General features: G+C 37.7%; 1 protein-coding gene and 1 non-coding gene across 5 annotated transcripts; both read right to left on the reverse strand.

Moving 5' to 3' along the window:
* Nucleotides 1-1452: 1452 nt before the first annotated feature.
* LOC141902729 (guanine nucleotide-binding protein G(o) subunit alpha) lies at nt 1453-22912 on the reverse strand. 4 transcript variants are annotated; one of them, XM_074790581.1, is made up of 9 exons: nt 22563-22912; nt 19208-19250; nt 14169-14310; nt 9390-9590; nt 7492-7652; nt 7233-7361; nt 6877-7006; nt 6133-6286; nt 1453-5778 (listed from the first exon to the last, which is right to left on the reverse strand). In XM_074790581.1, exons 1-9 carry the CDS (start codon nt 22711-22713, stop codon nt 5591-5593), a joined length of 1299 nt encoding a protein of 432 aa, XP_074646682.1. In that variant the 5' UTR covers nt 22714-22912; the 3' UTR covers nt 1453-5590. The 4 variants fall into 4 exon arrangements, with proteins under 4 accessions (XP_074646682.1, XP_074646683.1, XP_074646684.1 ...); XM_074790582.1 differs by lacking the exons at nt 19208-19250; nt 22563-22912 and adding exons at nt 16371-16413; nt 16858-17190; XM_074790583.1 differs by lacking the exon at nt 9390-9590 and having other exon boundaries at nt 1454-5778.
* Trnak-cuu (transfer RNA lysine (anticodon CUU)) lies at nt 18298-18370 on the reverse strand. The gene has a single exon. It is a non-coding gene; the product is annotated as a tRNA-Lys (tRNA).
* Nucleotides 22913-24002: the final 1090 nt, after the last annotated feature.

A 24002-nucleotide genomic window follows, 5' to 3' on the forward strand; every position in this document is an offset into this window, starting at 1 on the left:
CCATGGCACATTGTTAGGTCCGAAAAAATTTAGGGTTGGACTATTTCGTTCTAATAGATAGCTTTCCATGTCGTTTTCAAAAGATAGAAAATAATATAGGAGACAGATTTTCACCTTGTCTTACCCCTAAATAGCTATCAAAAAAATCTGACATTTTATTATCGGAAAAAACACATGATTTGATACCTTGATACATTTTATGTATAACGTTAAGTACTTTTATTATTATTATTTTTTTATTAATAATAATAATAATAATACATTTTATGTATAACGTTAAGTACTTTGCCAGTGACACCACTGTTAATTAGTTTGTGCCACAAGGCCTTTCTCCAGATAGAGTCGAAGGCTTTTTTATAATCTATGAAAATACAATAGAGTTTTTGATTGTTGTTCAGGAAGGTGTCGACTAGAGCCTTGAGGGTAAATACGTGGTCCATAATGCTATGGTTCTTCCTAAAACCGGCCTGGTTCTGTAGCAAAAGATTGTTAATTTCTAAGTACTCAGTAATTCTTTCGTTGATAATACTAGTGAATAGTTTGCCAATATTGCTTAAAAGGGTGATTCCCCTATAATTATCGGGGTCCTTTTCGCTACCTTTTTGTTTAAAGAAAGGGACAATGATGCCTTTCAGCCATGACTCTGGAATAGTGCCTGTATCGAGAGCATTATTAAAAAGGTTTACTAATAAAGGTAGTAGTGATTCTTCGGCACTTTTGAGGAACTCATTCGGTATCCCATCGATACCACAGGCCTTGAAATTTTTTTGCTTTTTAATACATTTTGAGATTTCTTCCCTAGAGAACGGTTGATTCAAAGGGCCATGGTCAAAGTTACTACCTATAAATTCATCAACGTTATTTAATAGAGGTTCGTTTCCGTATAAAACTGGGCTTTCATTCATAGATTTGAAATGTTGGAAGAGATCGGAGTTTGGAACTTTGCACGAATTGTTATCTGATTTTTTGAAATGTCGATGTAAAAACTATGAATAATGAAATGGGGACTTGCGCAAATTACACACGGACACACGGACACGATTTGGCCCGTGCCTAATTGGAGAGCGCGTTCACACGAAAACCACTCACTCAATACTAAACAATGCTCAAACAATTAAGCAAAGTGAGTAATTTCCGGTACCAGTTGCAATTCAAACGCAATCATTTGTCTAGTGCTAAAATTATGCTCGGGCCTGGTTTCGACGTTTTTGGTCGGGCCCAATTTGGCCCGGGCCAAAAATGCTCGTGTGATCGCGACTACAAATACGCCACCACGCGGAAAACAGAGGTTGACCCAACTTGCTGACTACATCCTTGGACTTCCGTGAACGAAATCGACGAAGATTCCATACTTCACCTGATTATTTTATATTCAGGCGGCAATATTGGGCATTGGTATTCCATGTATATACACAGTAATATGATTAACCTCTTCACCTATTGAGACATATGGCTCGTTTTGGCTGCATGATTAAAGCTTGAAGTAATTATTTGACCGATTACTCCATGATTAAAGCAATTCACTCAACAATAAGTAACATCGTTGGGCATTGATTTCAAGGATCAAACAAATAAAACGAACACAGATTTTCTGTGGTAAAACGCTAAAGGTTTTATTTCAAGTTATCTTAACGAGAAACCACAACATTGAACATTGTACAGTTGTCGTTGGACCACATAGACTGACGACTGATGAAGTGTGGCCGTGACTTTTATTTATTATTTACTATACTAGCTACCTGACTAGAGTTCACTAAAAGGCTAGGAAGAATTTGTCATTGAATTTTTCCATCATCAGTATCAACATCATCGTATACTTCATCGTCATATATAATCATCGTCATCTTTTTATAGTTTTTTTTATTATAAATTTGACATACAAGCGTTTACTGTGAACACACTTACTTGAATACACAAATGAGCCTCAAATGGCGAAAAATTCTTTACTTACAAAGTGTTTGTCTACCTAGCAAACAAAATAGTAGTTCATTTTAAGGGATTAATATAATTATGATAATTCTAATGATAACCATTTACTATAATGGCTATATTTAATGAAATTATAATAAATAAATAATAATAATATTAAGCAATAATTTAATTGGACTAATTGGATTAAAATCAGCTGATTATCACTTTAATACAATAGTCCGTATAGAGACAACGGTCAGTCACGATGTCTTATAATAATTAAAAGGAAGCACAAGGTGCGCGTTTATAATTTCATTCAGTTTCTTTAAGAGAGCGTTCATAAATTTGACGAAGTGTACACACGTAATAAGAAACAGAAGATTTTATATTATTTCACAATATTGTTATATTTAATATATATATATATTTATATATATTCATATATAATATATTTAGACACTCGGTTTACAGAAACCCCAGTAGAGAATATAAGTAAGTTAATCGTTATAACCGGTCTCAGCCGGTTGCGCGCCCTGGTCGACTTACGTACGTACGACCTATACCATTTCCGCGCATGAAAAAGACTAAATTACACCAATCGTCGAATTCTTTACGCATTGCCATCTTATTTCTTCAAAACGATGGGCTTTCGATGCTATATCAATGTATATTAAGTCAGCGAACGTATCTAAGCATACAGGTATACATCGCCGAAATCAACAATGATTTCACGAGCCCGAGTATGATTGATTATTCATTGTTAGTATTCAAGATCACAATTCTTGCCAACTTACTGCAGCAACCGTTATCAATTTGAAATGAATGTTTTTACTGTTGTCAGCTCTAATAATTCAAGACTACAATGAAACGAAGCCGATTTTGCATCATTTAAAAAATGTAACCGCTTTTTAATATTGGATGATGAAAAAGTAACCTCTATGACATGATATGCATGATAGAATATTCATGATATGACAAAACGTGTATAACAGGCAAACACACTTTTCCCCATACGATAATCAATTTATCTGGAAAATTGGGACCTATCGCTCAATTTTCAAAGTCTATGTCCGTTGAATTTAACCACGAATTGCGAAGGTAGTGGTGCGGACTTGTTTAGAAAATAACATTATGTATATAATAAGCGCGTTTTGTAGTTAATATGAAAATCCAGACATGAATTTATAAAGAGTTAATGACAATACACATAGCAGGGTAAGCAACCCAGTTATCCCAGAAGCAATGTACGAATGTTCGTTCTAAAGAAAAACGAAGTATTTCCATATATATATATTCATTTATATTCGTATATAAGAAAGAAGGCCTTTTTTTCTAAAATGTCATCTTAAACATAAATAAAAAACGAAGGCGAAATTTAAGCTTTTGCATTCCAAACAGTTATGAAATAACATATATGTTGGCAATGGTTCGTTGAGGCCATATAATGACATTATGTTGCATGGCCCTCACTGCCCAAAATTTGTTTGTACACCGAAAACATAGCGAGGAGTAGAATACTTCAAGAATTTCTATCACGAGGGTAGTTAGTTTACCCCACTCGTTGGAAGAACTGAAAATTCTGTTTACTCCGAGGCCAATTTTCGTCCACGATCTAAGAAATTGACGTGTAAAATTCGTTGGAGAAACTATTTCAGACGATTCACAGCGTTCGAACGTTCGTTCTCTCGGTTGTTTCAGAGTTTCAAAGTCAGTTAACAGGACTCTGTGTTTCAGGTCTGCCTTTCATCAATCAAATCTAATCGAATTCATACACATCATATACGATCCATATAAGATTTGCATCCACATGCAAGTATATATAATTTTATGTATATTTATGATTACGATGTGAGATCTATGCATAGTTCGAACACACCTAGACGGCGTTTCGATCCCCAAGTCGGTCTCACATTGAAAAAGAACCAAGGAGTGAAAAAACCATAGGGTGTAACATCTCATTCGGATTGCGTGCCACCGACCCCTTTCCGACGTTATATTTCATGCAGCACTTATAAATCGAAAGTTAATCATTTTCTTGCATTGTGCAAGATTTCTAGCTAAGCAAGCGCAATATGCTAGACGTGATCAACGTTACCTACAACAGACAGAGATCGCTAATTGAATATTATTCTTAAATACACAGGTCCGTTTGATCTATAATTTAATGATTGAATTGAGGATATACCTAATTCTATCAGAGCAACGGATCGCGAACGGCGACTGCGTGACGGAACGAGACTTGGACGCGAGAATCTCGTCTGGTGGCGATATTCGGATCTGATCATGTAACGAAGACATTCCACTGCTTCATTAATTGAGATGTAGCATCCTATGGCGCTGGTTCGTAGCTCCATCATCGACACCTTCATATACGCATACCACGTTAGAAGCGAGCAGATATAGATTAACATTGCTTACTAATTTCTTCCTTAGTTTCTCGCTCACCGGGCAGTCTCGTGGCGTCGACGAAGCTCAAGATTCGACCTCCGTTTAATTCAACCGTTTGTAATGGTCCCATGAATTGGTTTCGATGATTTTAAAAAAAAATTTTTGAATTGAAAAACTCGCTGCGGCGGAGGCGGCGAAAACGAAGCGATGGCGTTTGCGTGTTCACAAAGAACGTTTATCGCAGCCGAAATAATGCATGCAATCGTAGAACTTACACTCACAGTGCTGTAAAACTGTACATATTACATCAGTATCGTCTGTTTAAGAATCAGACGACAATTATTCTAATTCATGCTACGTCGTTATTTTAGATTATACATCAAAGCGTCAGTCATTTTACATAATAAATATACATATTCATACATACATATATTTATTATATTAATTCCAGACCTAAATTTTGCGTGTACATGTAAAGAGCCTTTATACGCCGTATGCCGTACGTATAAAGGTATAACATGTAAATGACGCGACTTGTTTGTTTGTATATGATAATAATAGTTCGTGTGCCGACTCCTCTTAGAACATGTTATATCCTTGATAAAATGCAAACAGAATGCCACTGCCTTGTCTGTCACTGATCACCTAAGATGACTAGATACCACTTTCGGTACGATTATTAAAATAACTTATCAATTATAATAGTTATAAGCGTTTTAAGAGTAGTAGTATTTAGTAGTAGTAGTATTGTAGTGTTATAGTATAGAGGTTAGTCGCGTGGTTCGTTTTTCACCATCTATCAGACATTCAGATGACACTAGATGACCACAACATCGTACGAATTGAATAAAAACTGAATCAACACTCGCAGTCCGATAGGAAACGGCTATAATTGTTTTGAAGTCAATTTAACTGTGACTATCTAGTCAGAAGATGAATCAGAGAGATTAATCCGCCCACCAATATGGAGTCATGCTAGCAAGATTCATTAGCGTATGTACGTACTAGGCCGTCCAGGAACAATAGCATCCGTGCCGTATCGTTTGATTCGATACTATGTTTTGTGCTCTCGGGATGAGTGGTTGTTATGTCCATCCACGGTAGTGAATTTTCTTCAGATCAGTTTTTATTTTTTTTTCACTGAGTGCATGGCCGTTTTTGATGTTACCATATACTTTTCTCAACAGGAATAACAGGAATTGTTGTACTTCCAGCCTCCGGCGGCCTATACTTTTGAGTCACACGCACACACACACACAAGTATATTTATATAATAAAGCCGGGTCCGCTTTTAGTAGAGACCACAACCGCGTAAATTGTTTGCTATGATGACATCAGTGACGGCATCAAAGACAAACTGAATGTTGTTGGTGTCAGTGGCGCACGTTTGATGGCAGTAGATCTCCTTAGTTTGACTTTTGTTCTTAGCTTCAAACTGAGCCTGAATATATGAAGCAGCCTCCTCGTACGTCTGTTTGCCTGTAAATAACATAATAAAGTTATCATTTAAAATCATAGAGATAAATTCATTATTCAAACAACGTTTCAAACAATCATTGTAAGCACCAAGGAGTCCACATTTGAAGAACCAATGATACCATACGTGTAAGCCTCGCCTTACTCAAACATGCCCAACTTGGAGATTTAATGTATTTAACAATGATTTAAATTCGTGCATTGAGGTCGACTTATCATCAATAAAATATCTATCAACGAAGGTTTACTGTCTGCCTAGTGATAGGTTTAACAATCAGATAATTCCATAAGCCTAACTCGATATCAAAAGCTCTACCGAACGATTTAATAGCTACGTTACTTAATGCTTATATATACCTGTATATTCGGAGAAACATATTGTGAGTGGTGACTTCTTGATTTTCTCTTCGAAAAGATCCTTTTTGTTAAGGAATAAAATGATGGATGTGTCTGTAAACCACTTGTTGTTGCAGATGGAATCAAATAGTTTCAGTGACTCTTGCATGCGATTCTGTAAGCAAAAGACGATTTTCATGTTATTTATACGTAGAAAACAATTTTTCTCTTAATGATGATTTTGAATCTGCATAAAACAATAAGAAAATATTTCCTAATTTCTAAAAACGTGGGGAAGAGCGCATCTTGAACTGCAGTCAATAATATTTCAGTTAATGCAACCTACAAGATTGTGTGCTTTCCCAGCAACAATTTCGAGTCGGTTGATAAGACATTGCCTTGTCTGATGAGAAATGTAAACAAGATTGGCAGTTATCCATTTCTTACTGCGAAATCTGGTATTGACTTCGCCAGAATATGATAGTACCGGAAATATACGTATTATGATACATTTGGGGAATGGTCGTGGCGGTAATATCAACCTGAATAAATATCTAATGAATTGCCATTGATCGGCGTTAGTTGAACGAATCGACGATAGGAAGGATGGGTGTTGAATTTTAATCATTACGCTTTCATGTCTCGGTGCACTCAAAGGGGATAGGATCAATGATTTTCGAACTGCAATATATACTTCAATAGGCGATATCTATTCTTACCAGTAGAATATCCATATTCACTAATTCCTTTGCCTAGTGTACTTACAGTTGTTTCATCTTCATGAAGTACTTGGTCATATTCACTCATTGCTACACAGAATATAATTGCTGTTACATCTTCGAAACAATGGATCCACTTTTTTCGTTCCGATCTTTGACCGCCCACATCGAATAATCTTTAAAATAAAGAGTCATCACTTTCTCAATCAATTTATTCGACTCAATTATACGCAGAGGAGGAACTACCTTATTGATCTCTATTTATATTACAGGATTCCTTTTTACTGTTAAGACCATTTCTATTCGTATACGTATATTGGCTTTTATAAGGTCAGAGGGCTGGAGGTTGATATATATATATATATATATATACATATATATATATACTTTATATATACTTACTTGAAATTTAAATTCTTAAAAGAGAAGTGTACTTCTACAATACCAGTGGTCTTAACTCTGGTCCTAAGTATATCTTGCTCAGTTGGCATGTAGTCTTTAGCTCCTAAACGGTCAAGGTCGTCTAAAAAGCTGCAACAAAGAAATAGAGTGAATGAAATCATCATAAAAAAAGACCTTTGTTTTTCCCCATCTTCCCTACTTTTCGAACGAAAAAAGCATCAGTGTTTAACAATGTTTCCATAATAATTGTAATACGTACTATTTCGCTGAATCGTTCAGCTGGTATTCGTTCGATCTACCAAAACATTCTTGTACTCCACTATCAGCCCAGAGTCGTTTCATGGCGGCCAGCAGTTCCTCTGAAAACGGTTCTGTATCCTCCATTCTTGATATCACATCTAACACCATTTTGGCATCCGACTGAAAATATGAATTATCGATAAATCACTCTCACATTTTTCATTTTCATTTATACATTGTACATACTCTAACAAAAATTCAATTCCAAACTTCCCGATATAATGGAAAAAAAGATACCACCAATTACGCCGAGCGATGGGAGACAAGGAGATCGTGGAATCTGATGGATATCTGATTTTATTGGCCAGAACTGGCTTATGAAATCGTATCTTAAGGAATTTCGTCCGATAAACGAGATATCACTACTATGAAATATTCATAGTGAAATATTGTTTTCGGAAAATCAGTATAGATGGCATTACTCGAATGAAAGTTCAGCCGATCGAACAGACGCCGCTCTCCCCGACGGTTCTCACATTAACCCTCATATTGCTATGGCAACGGATGAATTGATAGAATTCCAAGCAAATGCACAGCAATCTTACTGCAGCGGAAATGGTTATATGAATCGCGATCCCCATTCTAGGGCTCGCAGAGTATGCGATAGATAAAATGGCTGCCCGTGTGTGTTCGTCCTCGCCGGAGCCACACCCTCGAAATACAAACGGGGTACGAACCATCTACTATTCGAGTTAAGGGCTGGCTGGTATTCAGCCGTCACTATTATGAATTGATTTAGACAGCAGATGTATCTATTTCTATTTCATTTATATTGCACCACCCTGAGCATATACGTACGTTATATATATGCAAATATGTCCGCCAAACATAAGGCTAGTGCCCAGGGGAATTTGGGGGTAGTGAACTAAAATTTTCGGAGTGCTCTTCATAAAGTCAGTGTAAAAAAAGTTGGGTCAAGATTTTTCGAAATTTGGGATACAATGTTCATGTTTTTATTTTTTTGAAATGAAACATAATTCATTCTCAAATGATTTCAGGTACCCGGGCTTTTCTTACTTCAGATTTATCCTTTTTCAACAGAAGAGTGCCCCTTTTCATGGTGAAAAGTGTATTTTTTCTTGAATGAACTGCCCCCTCACAAAAGCTCGGCACGGGCCTGAACATGAGGCAATTTTCCTGTTAGGTAAATAAGCTTCCATTTTCTTACGCTAATTTTATATGGTAGCATAATTCCAAGTCATATCAAAACCCAGAAATTCTCGAAACGTAGACGTGCGTAACACATATTCATATATAAATGTTTCTTGGGTATCCAAGAGCCATACGGCTGCATATTCATATAATGCGATTGATCGTTCGTTAAAAGCTGTTATGAAACATGCTGTAGGCATATCGCGCGAATAGCAAATAATCCAATTTTAAGGTCGGCTCTACTAGTTAGCAAACCGATACACACTACAAAATATAATCTCGCAATGACGATGGATTCACATAAGGGGAATAAATAATAAATGGCTGGGTACTTTATACATATCATAGTGGATTAGGTTCCCAATCAAACTTACTCACTGCTTACTGCCCTATCTTGAAACTACATGCATACGCGGTAAAATGATTAGAACTCCTTAATGTAGATAAATAAAAGACCAACAAAATACTGTGAATCCATAAAATCATCTCATCTCATCTATATTCGTCATATTTATGATATACTGTTATGTCACATGAAGAATCCCAATGGGGACGCAATTAACTGCAAAAGCAAAATGAGCAGATATGTAAAACTTTGTATCAGAATACACGAATAAAATTGCCATTTTCATTCAATGAAGCATAAAGCAGAAATGAAACTCGAATTAAAACGCGAACCCTCTTTCCTACGCAGATTGTGCTCACCATACTCCGTGAACTTCGAGGTGTCTTAGCAGTAATTGTTGGCTGCACCGCCATTGGCGGAGTTTGCTGTGGTGTCACTTCCGGGTCGTCTGTTGCGGTAAAACGACCCCACATTTTGATTATTGACCTAGGACTCATCGGCGGCTGAGTCGCTTCCACAACGGCAGGTTCCCTAGCTTGAGGCGCTGGTGAAATTTCATTCTGTAGAGCGATCATATTTACAATATTTATGAAATTCAATGAGACCTATGCGGCATGGGTACCATACAAACCTCACACGGGATTTCGGAGGGTGAAAATGTTGGAATAATCGAGCGAATCAATGTAAGGCGAGCTATCAGTGTTTGTGGCGACTTATCGCTTTTAGGGATGATAGATATCGTAATCTACTCGGTATTGTTACTCGAACGACAGTATAACTGCTATCAACATCAGTGATTAAAATGGAAAGCCCACACCACGCGTCGAAGATGTGACTTCGATCTAATTATCGATTTCATATCAATACGTTCGAAGATCAAGCCTGCCAACTAACAAATTGCTTCGATTAAAGTAAGCCGAAGAGCTCACATCAAAGTACTGGCAGCATTCATTCTTCAATGCTCAGCAATTACACGAGGACACTAATTTTCGTCTGAATCAAGCTCTTCGTGTTTTTCCAGTGCGATGGTTCATCATCACTCAAAACATTTTATCTTCAATTTAATTGGTCTCAATTATGCTAAACATCCATTTCAAAATAAATGAATTTAGGTAAAGTTTATCGTCTCTGAACAGTTCAGTTATTAAATCATTAGAGACAATTAGCGAATACTCGATGTTACTTATATATAGAAACTAGGTTTTATCTCAATGGTTTATTTTTTCTAATATTAATCTCCAAATTGTTGAATAGCCGGCGTGATTACGTTAAATATATACAATATGATGGGTGAATTACGTTAATTCCAAGTAAACTAGTCAAATATTTTCAAGAAACGTAAGACTTGAATGAGTTTGACACGTTGACAGTATATGTTGTTTCTATATGATTCACAGTTAATAATGGATGTGGCAACATTATATATATATATATATGTCGTGAAAAGAAGATCTCACCATCTGGCTTATGATATATTACGTAGACCCTACACATACCATATATGCCGTGACGAGAACAATTATCTCATCTAACGTACATCCAGGTTTGTGGACACGTTTTAAGGTAAACCCGGATGTCACTGAAAACCATAAGCGGGCAACATTTTCGGAAGTGGAAATACGCCATAGCCATATGAACATAGAGATTGAACTTGGGGTGTTAGCAGATTTTCTGATCTTATTTCTCATACGAAGTTCCCTAATGCGATCACGTATCATGTCGGTGCCGTTGGTTTCTCGTTACATAAGAAGCCACAGGACTTCGGACCACACCCAAGATCATACAAGATTGAAATACGCGTTGTCCACTCATTGTGTTTATTATACTCAGCGTCTCGTCTAACTTATGTTTAGGTAAAATTTTTTATGATTAAATACGATTTGGTTTTCATCAGTGCTTTACTCATGCAGCGATAAAACATCTTTTTCTAGGCAGTTTATAGATAGTCTATATATACTACTATATTACATCAACCACACCATTGCCACAGACAGGTGGAATACATCGCATAACTTAGTAAACAGCAACGGTGTATATTCCAGTGTAATAAAGGTATCCTTCTCTTGCGAAGACTTCATAACCAATAGACATCTCATCATTACAAATTTCTACATTATATAGGCTCAGAACATGGTGTTTCTTTCGGTATTGGGTGTCAACTTTCTTCTACTTTGGTGCGAAGTGACTTTCGGAAGTCACTACCTGTTTCGAATACGTATTCAAAATGCATTAGAGGAATTCGAAACGAGCCTTATTTTTAATAATAGCCTACAGTGCAATGTACCATTCAACATGTCGGAAACTAGGAACTCGATTCTCTATTTGGACGCGCGATAAACCGTTAAATCGGGTCCGGCCCTTCACTACATCGACGATCTGCACCGAGTACAAAGAAAGAGTCATTACGTTTCCATGGAAACTGAATCCATGAAGCTTGTTGACGACTGTGTACCCTGCTGCATACACACACCTCTCGTGGAAAAATTATCTATATTCAACAGCGACGACGCCGAAACACGAGCTTCGCTTGGAAATGTGATACAACCATTCTATTAATGAGAGACCGTTCTGTTCCCAGTTCAATCGAAACAAATAATGACCGTTTGAAATTTCTCTCAGACAGAAACAGTCTCGTATCATTTAATTTTTTGACATCGGTTTCACGGGTCATCTTGGTTTACTCGGGGTTTTTTTCGAGTGAATAACACCATCGCCGGTCACATTACGTATATCTTTCGCGATATAGACGACCCCAACTAGCCAAATATCCGATGATACAATGATTAGATCGATGCATGTGCAGCCGTCATTGTCTGCGAAGAGCATAATACAAGTCATCGAAATCACGCCGTCAATGAAAGACAGGTGGTCATTATCGAGGGGGAATGCCAAAATTAGTTTCCATAGTAACCGTTTATCCTTGAGCGCAAAATTCTATATGTTACAAAAATCTAATGAATCTAAGAATCACTACAGCCAGGGTAACTAATTGATTTCGTACAATATTGTGAAGAAGGATAAGTCAAACGCATAGTGACACCGCAAGCTATAGACCGATGAGTCTTACTTCTACCAATACGTCACCTTTTTTATGTGCCTTGAAAAATATTTTTCATATCTTTATTGTATGCGTGATTATATAGAAAGTCGTTTTCGCGGTTGGAAAACGATTACGCTATCATAATTTCAAAGTAGCAAATGTTGAACGGTTTTAATCATACTCATGTGTCAGAGCGAATAACAACGTTTGACTAAACGGAATTTCCAAATTCACTGCATCCCTGTAGTATTGCTACGCGTATATACGTATTTTCCTAAAGAAAAGTACGGAAGCCATCGCTGGGGTCTGGTGTGTTCCCTAATATGCCGTCCAGCCTGCGCACACGGATGATCATGATTGTCGTTGACTAAATTCACCCCTATCGCTTATTCGCGAACTATCTAAACATCTGCACTTCATCATATTACCTATTCATAGATTTCCAAGCATTAAATATAGAAATAACACACATTGAATTGAATTTAACGTGCGTTGCCCGATCTTCCGCAGCTGAACCGAATTTCATACTGAAATGACTGTACAGGTAATGGTAGTTTTTTACCACTGGTTTTTCATCGATGTTTGTTTAAAATTGTTTTTATTGGAATATGTACTTTGGATCAGCTTGTTGTCAATTTTCTTTACCACAGTGGGATGCAAATAAAATCAGTTTCAATTGGTCATATTGTCTAACATAGTCACTACCAACCATTCATAGATCTGAAATTGGTATTTTCCCATTGCTAACATATATATATATACATCACGCAACATTTATGTAATTATTGAAAGCACCTGTTACCGATCAACATATGTTCCCGCGTCCACTCTTTTGGCCGTTAACAACTTCAAAAATTGCCGCATCGGTCTGGGCTTAGTCTCATTATGCTTCATAAGTGCGTTTGCGTATAAAACCTGGTAGGTTTGACGTATATAATAGTCTAGGGGTTTGGGACAAGGCGTATAGACTGGTTACGGTAAAAGTTCCGAAATAATAGGGTTGTTTTTAATGGAACGATAGGAAGACTGGATGGTACTGACTTAATAACTGTCCGCTCTCCCTCCCCGACAAGCATACATTGCTCGAACCCCGCAGATCGTCATGACTCACACACCGTCTGTACATTGGCGGCTATATAGCGTGAATCTGCATCCTGGCTTCAGATAATGGTTGCCATGGATACGATGAGTTGCAGTACCGCCAGCCCCATGAAGAACGTGTAAAGCAAGAATCCTTTCGGGTCTCTTGTAAAGGCAATTTATAGCCAACTATACAGATATATCCGCCGTCGAGGTAGGCAATAAGGAAGTCAGTTAACGGTATCATACTATCCAATATAATCATTGCATCCGAACCAAGACCTCGAACTGGTTTACAAATTTATAAGTTAAATCTAAAAGAGGGGCTATACACTAATTCATCTTGGGTTATTTTACATACGGTAATCTACTTCCGCGGTGCTTCTAAATGAATGTAGAAAGAATATTAATGAAATTGCAATGAAAATAGACTACGGCAGCACATGTTACCAACTTTCATCATAACTTAATGGAGTCGACAAATAAAACATTACCTTTTTCAATTGCAAGCCATTATCAATATTTTTCGATTCGATGGTCACGTCCGGGATGACAAGGATTATAATTATTATTTAAAATAAATATAATAATAGAGCAAAGGGGATATCGTAATTTGTCCCCGCATTTTAACTGCATAACTAAATTGCGACAGGGAAGCTTACTATAGTCATGAAAGCCACCGTAAAGTACATGCTCTATAAATATATACATTAATTCCATAATCTTTTTGAAACAGATGAATTGGCGTAGATGAAATAAGGAAACCTCGCCTGAATCGGACATGGCCAACTGGGACCTTTGACCAACAAAAAAAATGAATCAGTGTTCTGATTTCCTTACGTTTTCCTATCCTTAATTCGGACCAATTTTGCTGATCCAAAAAAATGTCCCGAGTTAGGCGAGGTTTACTTTTTACGACAAGGTCAATATTTGCGTGAATTATATTTTCAAATCGTTCGCCCATCAACAAGAGAAACTTGGCGGAAATTTCATTTCGCTGGCTCAAGGGCAGACTTACCTCTCTTTCATTGTCACCAAACTGAATGTTGAGCGTTCCCATAGCACGAATAATAGCGACTAAAGACTGGATAGTGTTACTGTATACAACGGGTTTATATTGCTTGTTATCCTCGCTCGTGAATCCACCTTCGTGGATAATTCTAAAAATGATTAAGAACATAAATAAGTATTGTTTAATTGTACCCGATGTGCTTATTAATAATATATGCTTTGTAGAAGTGCGTGTACAAATTGTAGGATTGTAGGAACTTGACTAAAACAAGTAAAAAATGAGTAACGAGGAGGCAAATGTGAAGATCTAGGTGAAGAAAGCGGTAACTTCGTGGAATTTAGGCGCGAATTTTCGCCAGGGTCCATCCAGTGGTCAGATCGTATGCTGAGCTACATAATATTTCGCAACGTCCTGGCAACATACAAATCAGAGTTTTCTTATCTTCTGCCAGTACATGTATATCTAAACCCTTCGCTCGAAATAAATCACACCCCGTCATTTACAGATGCAGTAATCTTACCCCGCGGGTTGCAACAACTATGTATCCAAAGATGTAATAAAACTTTAAAGTAACAATAATATTTGGAACTTGAAAATGCAAGCAACGCAAAATGGAATGGTAACTTTTTGAACTTTTGGTAAATCTGATTATTACTTTGTTATATCGTCCCCCCAAGGTCCCACCAGAAACGGACATTCTTAAGAAAGTTCATGAATATACGAAGTGAGAGTTAGAACCTTTTCTTTTGTTTCCTTTTAGAACTGGAAAAATTTTCAAAGCAAAGCAAAAAAGAGCTGTTGTATAACCACGTTTGGTAGGGTACATCTCATCAGCAGTTCTATTTCTGTATATCGTCCCAGTACTGGGGACGGAAGTCCATAAATATACGAAGGGAGAGTTAGAGCATTTTTCTTTTGAATAGTAATATGTATTTCAATACGGAAACAACATATATATGTATAATACTTGAAACGTGTATTAAGTTAGCTATATATAAGAGAAGATGTCACAAACATTGAACGATGGAATGTTTGTTCACCATTTGTAATGTTAGTTCTGAGGCACCACTTCTGTGACCAAATATTAACTTTATTCTGCGTTCTGATGTATAATGTCTTTCTCCATGGAAGAAAATACTTTTCAGCGTGTTGCTAATTCTGTCATTGAACATTTGTCTAAGTTTTGTACTGAGAAACACAGTAATGTATTCAACCGCAGTATGCCCAACACAGATCAATACGATTGATCGACATATGTATTGTCTCGCGGAATAAATTGCAATAACACGGCCGTTAATTGCCGCGCTGAGATACCCACGACGATAATCCGATTATGGTTATAAAAATATTTATTAGACGACATTCGACGACCACGCCCACCTCGAAAAATACAGCTGGAAACAGATGATATCGAGTGGTTTCCGTGAAAACTCAAACTGCCTCGACGGACATGTCCTGTTACAGAAATTAATTGTTTTCGTATCGACTTATGTACTTGTATACGTAGAAATATGTGTTATCGATTGATAAAATGTCGCAAATGATGGTATGTTTTGGTAATAAGCACTTAGAAGCGTTAAGCATTTATCACCAACTAATCTTTTGTTGGTAATCTTTCGGTTTTGATGTCAATCGAATCGCATGAATTGTTTATATATGTACTTTAAAAAAATGATCAATTTGAATGTCAGATTTTAATTATCATTTGCAATAGTTGTTAATGATTGGGATTATCTGTTGCCTGGATGAGATGTTTTAAACAAGGCTATATTCGATTGCTACAAACAGCAATCGACACCTTGAACACCTTCATTGTGTCAATTGTCTGTATAGCAATTGCCAATCGTCGAACTCACAAAGCCCGAAACTAAAGGCTTTTCGTCTGTCATTATCAGGTAGAACAAACACTCATTTACCAGCTTTTGTTAAAAATAAATATTCTTGTGCATACCAGGCAAACATGCACATGGCCAGACAAAAGAATATTTTCTCTGGTGGCAGGGATTGTATTTGCTTCATAGGACTCGACTCCATCGTGACTAGTGTGTGTATGTAACATGTACCAGAATATATAGCCTCGAAACTGCGGCAAACACAAACGGGTTGAATCGGAAAGCATGGTACAGCTGCTAAGCGCCAATATATATCACATTTGCCTCCTGTTTTATCTCACGTGTTATGTTACTTTCAAGAAACACCTATGCTTACTTCATTTGTTTGACGATTGTACTCTTTCCAGATTCACCGGCTCCTAGAATTTTCAAATATAATCAATACATGTTAGAGACGAATTTATGCCAATCGACCATTTGAAAATAGCTCAACGCAGTGCAATCCGGCTCAAGGGGCGGGTATGGTTATTTTCGTTGTTGGAAAGATCGATTTATATGAATTATATATATTAATACTTCTTCCGGATTCCGATAAATTGGTCTATCTGCTACACCGGCAATATCCAGCTTTTCCATCTTCAACATTCTTGTTGAATTAGCATGTTGCTGCTTCCTTTTGTACATGGTATATGTACAGAATAATTATGAACTCAAGATAGACTCATCTTAAATGCAAAATGGCCGCACGATAATAAGGGATTCTGACATCTGGCGTAGGGTGTATCCCCCGCCGGTCTATCTATCCTTACCACACTTGTTCTTGATATATCCGATGCTTTGTCGCGATCGTCTTGGGAACTTACCTAACAACAACAATTTAATATCCTTAGCCGCCTGCAGCCCGTCCTCTTTTAAATTTTTCTCAATTTGTTTGCTTCTTTCCAGAGCGGCTCGCTCATCCGCGCTCATTGTGCACCCCATTTTGGTGGCTTTTCGCTGCTACAATCCACCAAAACTATCCGTACGAGAATATCCAACACGAACGCACACCCCTGGGTAATCCGTACTGCCGCCTTGTACTTCCTATGCGTCTAATATCCAGTTCTAACGTTCCAAAATATCCCAATATTTCTTTTGTAAGAGCGGCATCAAACCGACAAATACGATCACAAATACTTGGCTACGTTCAGAGGCAAAGCACGACAACGCATTATCATATGCATTAGGCATCTATTTAGCGGCGTCCAATCAATGCAGGTAAATTCAGATCGAGGCAGCTGGCTCTCGAGGATGTATGGGGCACGAGTGGAAACGAGTCGAACGCTTACGTACGTTACGTTCGTTTCAACGCCGTCTATCAATAGCTAGCGTAACCTAGTTCCATAGATAAACTCATCTGTTTGGATCGTTGTCTGGATTACACACGTCGGAGCGTGATAACAAGAATCTCGCGCACGGATGCAACCCGATTCCGAATCATCCAGGTGACTTATGGCGGCCATGACGTCGTCTTCATCTGTATCGCGTGTTGGTAATATAGGTCAAACTTTCCAGATCACTGAAAACGCAACCGTCCTTCTCTCCAGCTTGGCCTCGCCACGGATGTAAAACTAATTTATCGCGAATTTCAGGTTTTTACTCTGCATCGCAGATCTCGATTCGATCAGGTCTCAGGTACATCGTCAAACAAATGAAATGGTGCAACATTTGATGCTTTCTTTACTTCTAACTTCATGTTCAATTACATGTTAAAACTAATGAAAAATATTTATTCTGTGATTGTGTATCTTGTACCTCGTGTTACATATGTTATCAGCCATGAGGACTTGTGTACTAAACGCGTAGGATATCCCGACCCCCTTCCCGGAAAAATGCAAGACTGTAATTCCATTTGGTGGCAGGAGGCTCTGAATCACTAGGGCTATGAAAACATGGACAAAAATAAACAAAAGGGATAAAACAAAAGGGGGCCTAAGATGATTTAGGTCCTTTTTGTGTATTTTTGGTGTAAAATGATACCAAAAAAGACGGCGATAGGAACCTTATTGAGGCGATGGATATCCCGGATGTAATAATGACTTAATTTTCGCGCCATGCGAGTTGCGACGGCAACTCAGTACCAATACCTTCCAATACGTGGCGGCCCAGCATACCATGACGTAACATTTAATTCTGACCAAGGAATCTTATCGATCATGATGAACTAAACAAATGGACTAAGCAGCCAAATAAGTGGAATAAACAGACCGGGGTGACCAGCGTTTAGAATAAAAAGTTCAGGAGGAAAAAAATGAAAAATACTGCGCCCAACGTGGGGCTCGAACCCACGACCCTGGGATTAAGAGTCCCATGCTCTACCGACTGAGCTAGCCGGGCTGTTGACAATCGCTAGCGTGTCGAAGTTCTGATTGATATCAACAATGGTGGCACACCAGCACATTCGGTCCGAATGTAACAAAGGCAGTTCACCATATTCTATTTCATGTAGGCCTGTAGGATTTGATTATGGTGGGCTTTAAATCATCTAAAACGTTGCCAGGATAAATTGCTCGGCAAAACACAGAGTAGTGTATGCACATGAAATATAGAAAATAGAATGGAGTGTGATCCCTATTCAGAGTCACTGGCCTAAAATGCCCTCGCTCCTGATGGCGGAAATGGGTTCCCTAATCCGCCCCTAAACTGGATTCGAAGCGATACTTTTGCTCGACATTTTTTGTATGATTTTTTTTCGTATGTGGTCGGCTAAAATGTTATAAATGTACAATATTTCAACCTTTAATTTTGCAAATTTGAGCGCTCCAATCAAGAGCCAAAAAGGCCGCAAAGTTTATTTTACCGATTGTACCAATTTGGAAATTATTTTCTTTCGTTTGTTTAACAACACATTTATCTGTTCCTTGTTGATAGTTTTGTTTGTACCATGTTGTAATCTGTCATATCAAATGAATAAAAGCTATGAATTTCTTAGTTTTTATTGGATTGGGTTATCCAACTGTCTTGTTTGGTACTGTCAATAAGATCACGTTCATCTTCGATGGGAAAACGTCTTATCGAAGAACAATGAATGAAGGCAGTATCGCCCGACCAAAAAATGACAGCACATACGGTATGTTCTAAGGTATGGTAGGTGTATTCGTAGGAAAAATTGATTGGCTCCCACCCTCCGCTAAATACAGCCCTGATACGGTATTATATGTTTAGCCTACTTACTTCATTTGCTTAACAATTGTGCTTTTGCCCGATTCTCCAGCACCTAAAATATAGAAAACAGTTAATTATCTTTCGATCCTTCAACCACCCCCGAAATGATCAAGTTGAAATGGGCCGCGTTGATAAGAATAGAATGTCAAATGGTCTTTTTTACCAGCCATCGCCAACATTGATACAAATAGATCTTGGAGCAACTCGTATATCATGCTGTTGACAAGAAACCCAAGAAAAATCGACCATCGTGTAATGTTTAACTTATTCGCATACAAACATCATTTAAAAGCCTTTGAAAACCGATAGCATTTTAGAAATCGCAACTACTGCCGCATTTACAATAGAATTAACATTTGCATTTCTTTTGAAAAGCGGCATGACGCGTATCAGGTTCGTGTCTTGATATTCCACTTATTAGAGATTTAATTATAGTTTCAGTATTATACAATGTAGCCTATGTATAAATATATATAGGAATGTCCGACATGGAACCTAATATATAAGATATCCTCATAATCATCGATTTTGTGAATGTGATAGGCATGTCTGAGGTGTTGAATAAGCCATGGATAATGCTTCGTCATGGGGTAGCGATACTTGTTATTAATTACTTTCCGCTGTTTCCTTTAAATGTGGATTTCGGGGACATAAAATCGATGAACTGAAATGGCATCTGCTTTTCGGGAGGTCATTGGAGGAATATAAGGTCTACGCGGCGATGTCACCCGCAAACCATGTGGGTGTGTGACCGGACCATACATAGACCTACATGTACTTATCGTTATCATGTTATCGTTTTTAGTGGAAACCATATTTGTGTCTCTTTCCACAATAAAACAATCGTGAGTCGCTGCCCAGTGCTCGTATGAGGGCAATTCAATAAGTCATTAGTAATTAATACAGTTGAACATAATGTAATCGTGATCAATTTCATTCAATGGAAAATATTGTGACGCAGAATTATTTTAAGGCATTCCCTGGCATCTTCGTAGGTTTCCATGGTTTTCCAAGAAACGCATTATATACAAAAGTGTTGGCAATTTTAGCTAGTTCAGATCAGAAACAATTGAAATCATCGCTCGAGGATTCTCCACGATGCGTATCCTAACTCTCGACTTAATGTGTATCCGCTGAATCCGCTTCCGGTATGATCTAGTATTGTCTGTATATAACGTATATGTACGTATTTATATCGAGCTTCCTATATTTTGCGACTTTCAGGAGACGTTTAAATGGGCCATCTAGCAGGATTCTGGCCATCAGTCAAGAATATTAGTGAAGCAAACAATATGAATTTGTTCGTGCTATTCAAGGTCGGCGCTGAGGAGGCGAGCTACGCTTATTCGGAACATGATTTTCCATTGGAAGAATGCGCGCTGTTAAGTGAGCTGTAAATCGTTCCGAGCTATCTTATTAAAGGATTTTGAAAAACGGATTGAAAAGGTTTTGAAGGTGTTTCTACGAATTTCCACTTTCAAAATTACAGAAATACTCGCTTCAAGTGCGCATGTCTCATTTTCTTGACCAGACGCCATCGTTACCCTTGTTTTAACTTCGGGAATGATCACTCCGCCAATGGTGGTTTAGTGTCATAATAAGAGGAAACGGTTCTCATATCAATGCCTCAAGATGTGTAAGCCTACACTTAAAAACATACGTAATTCTCAATCACTCGTCTCTACATTGTCTGCAATAATAATTGTATATATTTGAACTACACCGATTCAGACTACAATATGTACACGTATACACTTCATCGCAAATGGATGTGATTTTTCTTTTACTTGTCTCGAAGGCGAAACCCTTCCCACGGAGTTGCTTTTTCAGGATCTGAAAAGATCAGCGGCACATCTTGCCGCGACGATGATGGTGCACAAGATTTAGGTAATGTATCTGTGAACTGATGAAATGATTTTTCACAACGACATTTTCAAACAATTCCCTATATTTTGTTAACCAAAATGTTCGCGATCGGATCAGAGTTGGCTTTCGGACTTTGATATGATTCTAGTAAAACTACTTGACTCGACATCCTGTTTTCTGTAGTAAAGCGGAATCATTCGGTATTGATTGACGCGAAATTCGGCGCGACATCTAACTAAATTATTTCCGCATACATTGATAAGTATCTCTATTATGAATTGATTTAGAACCATACTCAATAGAGTATCAAATAAATAATGAATTTGATCATTCCCCTTGTTGATTGTTGTCAGCAAATATTTGAATTATTTAAAGCAATATGAGCATTCCGGTATGTCCGAATGATAAACAAACCCCGAGAGAACATGTATATTCATTCTTTCCGAGCTATATAAAACATTCAACCTAATAGAAGTACAGCTGATTTTCGCAGATCAACGATCAATCCAAACTCTATCAACGCGATCGACATCAAGCGTTGGTTGTAGAACGAGCATATTGTACTTTCTACGTGGGGAAAATATCCGACTGCATACGAAAACCTGAGCCATACTTGATGCAGGCGTCCTTCAACTCTCAGATAGAAGAACCTTTCTACTGAATATTTTCACGTTTAAGGCAAGGGCAGGTCGAGAAATGGCTAGAAAATACCAAACAGTAAATCGAAGAAGAGAAACACCAATCCCACAAAATGACATCCATTGGTTGAAAAACGGCCATTTGTCTGTAAATTAGTTCAAACATTGTCATGATTTAACAAGTATTTTTGGAGATTCTTGATTCTGATGTATCACACGTAAACATTGTACGTATCGATTGTGCTGGTAATGTGATAGAAAAGGTTAATCCCAGTGCATTGCAGATAAAGCTTATACCTTTTATCTTTATTTTCTAAACGTGGGCCTGTATATCGTTGATTATGATTTCCGGAGTGGCCTATAGAATCGTTATATCGTGGCAAATCTACGTTTTTTGATAATGCTTTATCGCACACGGACTGCACTTTGAAATTGCTTCCTGGTTTTTGATTCCGCTAATAAACGTATCCGTGTCAACAAAACGGATATTAAATGTACAGAATACGATGAACGTTTCATGTCGCTATGAAAACAGTGTGACAAATTTCATCATCAATCATGATATCCATTCCGTAACTTGTTTCACGTGTCCAGTTATACCAGTCTTAAATAGGCAACATGTGTAATTCAATCACGTTTAGGAAATTGTGTCACGAGTCTAATATAATACCTGATAGAATAACCAATGTATCTAATTTTTCAACATGATTTAATCTACATTTATTGTGACGGTTTTAGAGAAATAGAAGGACATTGATGTGCGTTGTATCACCAAACACGGATATATCAAATACATACTTAACTTAGATAGTTAACCAAAATATATAGTAAACCAAAATTGATTTACAGGCCTTACGTACCTAATAACAATAATTTGATATCCTTAGCTGCTTGTTTTCCATCGTCTTGGATTCTTTTCTCTATATCCCTGCTTATCTGTAATGCTTGCCGTTCTTCGGCACTCATAGTACACCCCATTTTGGCGGCTTTTCTCAGGCCACCTAATGACATCAACGACGGTTGACGATTGACAATTTCTAACCGCAATAATCCGAACACATTCGTTCAATAAACCGAACTCGCGCAGGATAGCGACCGACTAGTTTCCTCGACGAGGGATTAATAGGAAAGAAGGAACGATAGATGTGTTTAGTGAGAGATCTGGTATATCCAAAGTCGTACTGTAGCAATGAATGATACGAGCGTTGTGTGTGTGCACAGCCCGACTGGTTAGTCGTGAGGTTGACGCGTTATAATTTCGGTTTCATCCACCAGATGCAACAATACGGCATTATAGCGAGGCGTTTAATGCGTATAATGCATGATTTTAAATATTCAATGGGTAAAATGATCATTCCCGTTTCTGACAACAGTTGTCAGATCATCATATGCATCAGAAAATAATCCATTTACATGCTGGCCTACAATATTCCGGCGAATATGATGTTGTATTTAGCGAACTAAAATTTCATACAATGAAAAAAAAGTATGCTAACAAATTGCGATGATTTCTAAATCTATTGAATTTGTTTCATCAGGTAGCGTACGTCTCTCGCAGTATTGTCATAAGTCTTTCGTATCTCGTTTGCGACATCGTTGAATTTATCGGTAGAGACTGAGGTATGATGTCGAGCGTGCATGAATTAAGGGGTCGGTGAACATCTCTCGGCGCTCTTCGCACGGGTCATCACGTGATATCTTGACGGCGTCTCACTGGTCATGTGATATGTGACTTGATTCCTTCATAGAAGGAACTTCGGATCCTATAGAGGAAACAGCCAACACGTTGTCTAATTATTATTACACATAAAAGTCTCGACGCCGAATCGTTGTGAAGTTGTCCGCATAACATGACCAGGCAGACGGATCTTTTTTTCAAAAAGTGAAACTGTTATGTGATGTCTTCGAAAAAAACTGATTTGATATTTTCGAATAAGTTGCAAAAATCGATTTTCATCGCAACTCGGCTGCAGTTTTTAACAAACCCCCACCATTCAACAAGTTGATCACGGGTATTACGACATGATTCAGGTCAGTGGCCAATAAACTAATTAAAAGGATGATGAAAAAAAATCGCATATGTGAAACTTGCAGCATTGACACTGAACTAATCCCGCGACGAGGAAGAGAATCATGTGAGAGATTCAGTTGTAAAATTATCGACAGTCTCCGTCCGCGCTACTGCTAAAGCGGCTGTATGCTTGCGAATTATTGCCTTGACAACGGTTTCACAATCGATATGATGAAAAACCAGTAATTTTATATACATATATATAAATGATTAACCAGCAACAGCTGTT

The sequence above is a fragment of the Tubulanus polymorphus genome, chromosome 3 (genome assembly GCF_964204645.1).
Source record: "Tubulanus polymorphus chromosome 3, tnTubPoly1.2, whole genome shotgun sequence".
Classification (NCBI taxonomy): domain Eukaryota; kingdom Metazoa; phylum Nemertea; class Palaeonemertea; order Tubulaniformes; family Tubulanidae; genus Tubulanus; species Tubulanus polymorphus.

Coding starts and splice junctions, on each gene's coding strand:
- LOC141902729 (XM_074790581.1), bottom strand. CDS start 22,713: ATGTCATTAGGTGGCCTGAGAAAAGCCGCCAAAATGGGGTGTACTATG. Junction 19,251..22,562: donor TATCAAATTATTGTTATTAG/GTACGTAAGGCC, acceptor TCTATATTTTAG/GTGCTGGAGAATCGGGCAAA. Junction 7,362..7,491: donor CTGAACGATTCAGCGAAATA/GTACGTATTACA, acceptor TCTTTGTTGCAG/CTTTTTAGACGACCTTGACC.